At 38.4% G+C, this 5,356-nt stretch overlaps 1 protein-coding gene across 1 annotated transcript; it reads left to right on the forward strand.

The window, feature by feature from the left end:
* The first annotated feature begins 573 nt into the window (after window positions 1–573).
* LOC121868746 lies at window positions 574–4,902 on the forward strand. Its single transcript, XM_042369623.1, has 3 exons — window positions 574–676; window positions 1,177–1,268; window positions 4,536–4,902. The coding sequence occupies exons 1-3, from the start codon at window positions 668–670 to the stop codon at window positions 4,774–4,776; spliced, it is 342 nt and encodes a 113-aa protein (XP_042225557.1). The 5' UTR covers window positions 574–667; the 3' UTR covers window positions 4,777–4,902.
* The last annotated feature ends 454 nt before the right edge of the window (window positions 4,903–5,356 follow it).

Below are 5,356 nucleotides of genomic sequence, written 5' to 3' on the forward strand. Positions count from 1 at the left end.
ATATGTAAAGTTTGCTTAATTTAATTTCAGAATAAAATCGACTCAGCACTTGCACTTGGTTTCAATAATTTACATGACTTAATGGAGTCAGCTTATCACCTGTACTAAGATTAGACAATGAAGTTCACAACAAAGACCACCCGAACTACAATAAGATGTTAAGTGGTGAAATTATACTATATACATTAAACATTAAAAAAAAACATGGATTTAAATTGACTATTTCAGTTAAGCCATCACTCTATTTTTATTAGTAACTTTAAATACTGCGCAAAACATTTGATATAGTCGCGGCAGCCACAAATTCAAACATCCCTTGTCACTTGCAAAACAAAAGAGAAGCAGTTAGTTCAAGGATGTTATGGAAGGCCAAGGCTTCTGTCTCTCTTCTTGGAACTACACCTGCCGCTGAGGCTTCTGTCTCTCTTCTTGGAATTCCACATGCCGCTCCGCTCAAATCCCGCCCCCACCTCCAACATCGCCAATACGGACTCTTGAAAGGTGGCCTTGAATGGATCCCTCCCTAACCAGCCATAGTAACGATCGTCTCCCATTTCCTTGTTGCCACACACAGGTACAGTATATAAGGACGGATGGAAGGCAGCTGAAGGCATTACGATCCTTCGTTTTACTCTTTGTGAGGTATTCTCTTAACCAGATCTCCACCATGAAGTTTGTAAGTAACATACCAGTTTTAAGATTTTTACAGTTTTCATTATTTATGAGAAAAGTTTTCTATTTTTACATTAAGGCTTTGTATGTGTATATGTGTATATTTCATGGTAAATAGAAATAATCACCGATTAAGGATAACTCTTTTGTTTCTTTATATAACTTAATGGAGATTAAAATGAATGTGATATTTTTTGTTTCATTTAAGAAGCCGTTTACTATCATAAGACAGCCAAATTATACCTAAAAAAAAATACTAGGTTTATTTAAGCTTTGTACAAAAATATTCATTTATATGTATTTTTATGATCTACAGTACAGTACATGATCGTTAACGGCCAGTCAAGAGTTTCCAAATAAAGATAATAAATATATAGAAGTTATAGCTAATAGGTAATTATCACTAATTGTTGGTATTTCCATAGCAAAACAGATCACTATTTGCAGTATTTAGAAATCGTATTGTTAAATGGTGGTACAATACTATGAGGTGTGTGTTGTCAGGTGTTGATGCTGGCGCTGCTGAGTGTAGCGAGCTGCCGCAACTTGTACCATAGTGGAGAGGATGACGACAACGATGACGCACAGTTCAGGATGTAAGTCACAAACACAACCGTTTTTCTGTGCATCATCAACTCTTTCTTATTTTTCATATAGGTCATTATAATACGCATAAATATAGAAAATCTAACCTACCTTTCTTTCCCTCTACAAATCCACCGACTATCCTTTCTATGTCACCTTGGCTTCTATTTTCCGTCTCCTGCTATATAATCACAAACACCGGATGGATTATGCTGATGTGGACTATAGCCCTCCTACCACAGACCTGCAGTCCCTCACTCTGTCTCTGGTAACATTAAACAATTAGCAAAGCATCTCAGTCTTGCACGATTCCCTGTTTTGCAAGTGCCAATCCATTTTCCCCCACATAAGAACATAAGATTGGAGGAAACTGCAGCGGGCCTATTGGCCCATACTGGGCAGTCCCTTTTACACCCAACCCCTATTGCTCATATGAGCATCCAACCTATATTTGAAGCAATTCAGCGTATTCGAGTTAATGATGATATTTGGTAACCTGTTCCATTCATCCACTACTCTGTTTCCAAACCAGTGTTTACCTATTTCACGCCTAAATCTAAATTTGTCTAATTTAAAACCATTGTTACGAGTTCGCTCCTGGTTGGATAGTTTGAGTACCTTTGTAATGTCCCCTTTGTTTAGCCCTGCCTTCCACTTATACACCTCTATCAGGTCGCCCCTCGCTCTACGTCTCTCAAGGAGTGCAAATTAAGATGCTTTAACCTGTCTCTATACTCAAGGTTCCTAATGCCCGGGATTAGTCTTGTCATTCTCCTCTGAATTCTTTCCAAGGATTCTATATCCATTCTGTAATACGGTGACCAGAACTGAACTGCGTAATCCAGGTGTGGTCTCACAAGAGCAAGATACAGTTTTAGGATGACCTCGCTAGTCTTGTAACTAACACCCCTTTGTATGAACCCAAGTACTTTAATAGCCTTGTTACGAGCAAAAACACATTGTTTACTTGGCTTAAGGTTCCTACTTATCATTACTCCTAAATCTCTCTCGCAGTCGGATTTCTCTATGGCATCGTTGTTCATCTGGTATCTGGTTTCCCTGTTTACATCTCCTATACTGAGTACTTTACATTTGTCGACGTTGAATTTCATCTGCCATTTTTCAGACCCTTCGAAAAATTTGTTTAGATCTTCCTGTAGTTTTGCCGAGTCCTCGTCAGATTTGATAACACGTCCTATTTTATTGTCATCAGCAAATTTACTTATGTTGCTGTCGATGCCGATATCTATGTCGTTTATGTATATAATAAATAATAATGGTCCAAGTACTGAGCCTTGGGGAACTCCACTTGTGACGTTGCTCCAATGGGACTTAGTGCCATTAATGCTCACTCGCTGTTTCCTGTCCTGTAACCACGCCCTAATCCATTTAAGGATGTCACCTTTGATGCCATGAGCTTCTACCTTTTTAATTAGTCTTTCGTGGGGGACTCTGTCGAAGGCTTTGCTAAAGTCGAGATATACCACATCATAATTGTGCCCCTCGTCCACCGATTCGAAAACTGATGAAAAGAATGTTAATAGATTAGTTAGACAAGAACGTCCGCTTGTGAAGCCATGCTGGGAATCATTGATCAATCTGTGCTTCTCCAGGTGATTTCGAATAGAGTTTGAAATGATTGCTTCCAGTAATTTGCCTACTATTGATGTTAGACTGATTGGGCGGTAGTTAGAGGATAGTGATCTATCCCCCTTCTTGAAAATCGGTATTACATTCGCTATCCTCCAGGATTCTGGTACTACACCTGTTTTTAAGGACATGTTAAACAACTTTGCTAAGGGCATACTAAGCTCTTCCTTACATTCCTTTAATACTCTGGCAAATATCTCATCGGGACCAGGTGACTTATTAGGCTTTAGTTTGTCTATTTGCTTACTAACATCGTTACTAGTCACTACTATCTCACTTAATTTGTTTTCTTCACTATCTCTGAATAGAGTCGGTGCCTCGGGTATCATGTTTAAATTTTCGGTGGTGAAAACTGTTGAAAAATATTTATTCAAATTATTGCTCATTTCTCCGTCGTTATCAGTGAGCTCGCCGAAGTCTGACCGTATTGGTCCAATCTTTTCTCGTGTTTTAATTTGATACATTTGGTAGAATCCTTTGGGGTTTGTCTTCGCCTCCCTTGCTATCCTTACCTCATTATTCCTCTTTGCTTTCCTTATCTCGGTTTTAACCCTACTCGCCAATACCCTATAATAGTCCCGGAGGTGAATTTCGCCACGATTTATCCTTCTACCTATAGCCTTCCTTTGGCCAATGATGTTCTTTAAATAATTATTTATCCATTTAGGGTCATTGTTGTCTGATCTGAGTTTTTTGTATGGTATGTTCTGCCTTTGTGCATTAAGTAACTCACTATTTAAATTGTCGTGGAACTCGGCAATCTCAGATCTCGTTATCAGGTCGGTGTCATCTGTCAGGTTCACAGCCAAGCGCGACATCCCCTCTCTCAGCTGCCTCTTAAAACTGTCTCATTCTCATACTGGCATTCCACACCTCTGTATATATCCAAATAATTCCCAGATACCACCTCCAATAACACTCTACTGTCTCCTTATGAGTTCTTCTGTAAACCTGACTATATACACATAACCTTAAACGTTGTTACTATGATCCTTCTTTTCCATCTCTCTGCCTTGATTACTTTTTACTGACGTGTCAATTAACATATACTCTCTCTTCATATGTTGTTCCATCTCTTCCTGCCTGCAACATCTTATATCCCTCATCAGCTTCCCCCACCACCGTCTCCACTTCTGCACACACAGCAACATCTCTTCTCATCTCTGTTCTCCTTTTCGTCATCGACCCCAAACTGAGTGAGGCTATAATTATACTGTACACTGCAGGATGGCCGAGCTGATGTTGATCTGATTCTTATCATTCAGTAGCTAGTGGGGTTACTTCTTAGACAGGATGCTGGTCCACCTAAGATTTATTCAACTGTTGACAAGTGAACCCGATAGTGAACTCATTTATCGTTTAATGCACAAAAGTTAGTGCACAGGGAAAGAACTCGGTCCTCCACTCCGGTTATGAATTGAAATAGACAGAAGTTTGTGTGAGTTATCTTATGTGGTATTTTGTGGGTTGATAAAGTTAAACGTTATATTTTCTAACCAACGGAAATCTCCCAACGGAAGAAAATGTCTTACAATTGTGATATATCATATCTTGCCTTCATTTATTATTTCTGTGTCGAACCAAGGTAATTTCACAAGTTTTTATGACTTGTTCTTATATCATTCAAGGACTTCGTCGGAAGAGACAGATACTCCAAAGTTAAGGTCGTCTTTCCTCGAGAAGGGATCCCCGCTGTCCCCAGAGTCTGCCACTGCCCTGGTCCTGCCTACAGCATATAGGAAAGTAGATCTCTCTGAGTCTGAGATACCCGAGCTAAGGTCTTCTTTTCTTGAGAAAGGCTCCCCGCTGTCTCCCGAGTCTGCTACAGCTCTGGTCCTCCCTACTGCATACGAAAAGGTGGATATATAGCGAGAAAGATAACTGGCCTTACGGCAACGAAAATTTTGTACATTCCGAATCTTAGATGTTTAAGAAAAAAGAAACATATGAGCAGCATTGTAATATAACGAGTTCTATAATAAAGTCTCATTAAAACTAAATTGTTTGATTGATATTCTTTTAAGTTTCATTTCATACAAATTTACAATAAATTTGGATGAATGTTTTGATTGGTTAGTCAGAGGAGTAGCCATTTATTTTATTTCAGGTTCCCAAGCGCTTTCATGTAATTCACATCTTCAGGGGTGAGTATAAACTAAGTAGAAGTTCAGAACAATTTATATATATATATATATATATATATATATATATATATATATGACCTACCAGCAGGAATCGAACCTCGACCTACTGGGTGGGACTAGGGAACGCTTACCTAGTCCCACCCAGTAGGTCGAGTTCGATTCCTGCTGTTATTAGGTCCGCGTGTTATATGGACTAAAAATGAAGTGTATATATATATATATATATATATATATATATATATATATATATATATATATATATATATATATATATATATATATATATATATATATATTGTTACGAG

This window comes from Homarus americanus, unplaced genomic scaffold, assembly GCF_018991925.1.
Source record: "Homarus americanus isolate GMGI-L3 unplaced genomic scaffold, GMGI_Hamer_2.0 scaffold30535, whole genome shotgun sequence".
Taxonomy (NCBI): Eukaryota; Metazoa; Arthropoda; class Malacostraca; order Decapoda; family Nephropidae; genus Homarus; species Homarus americanus.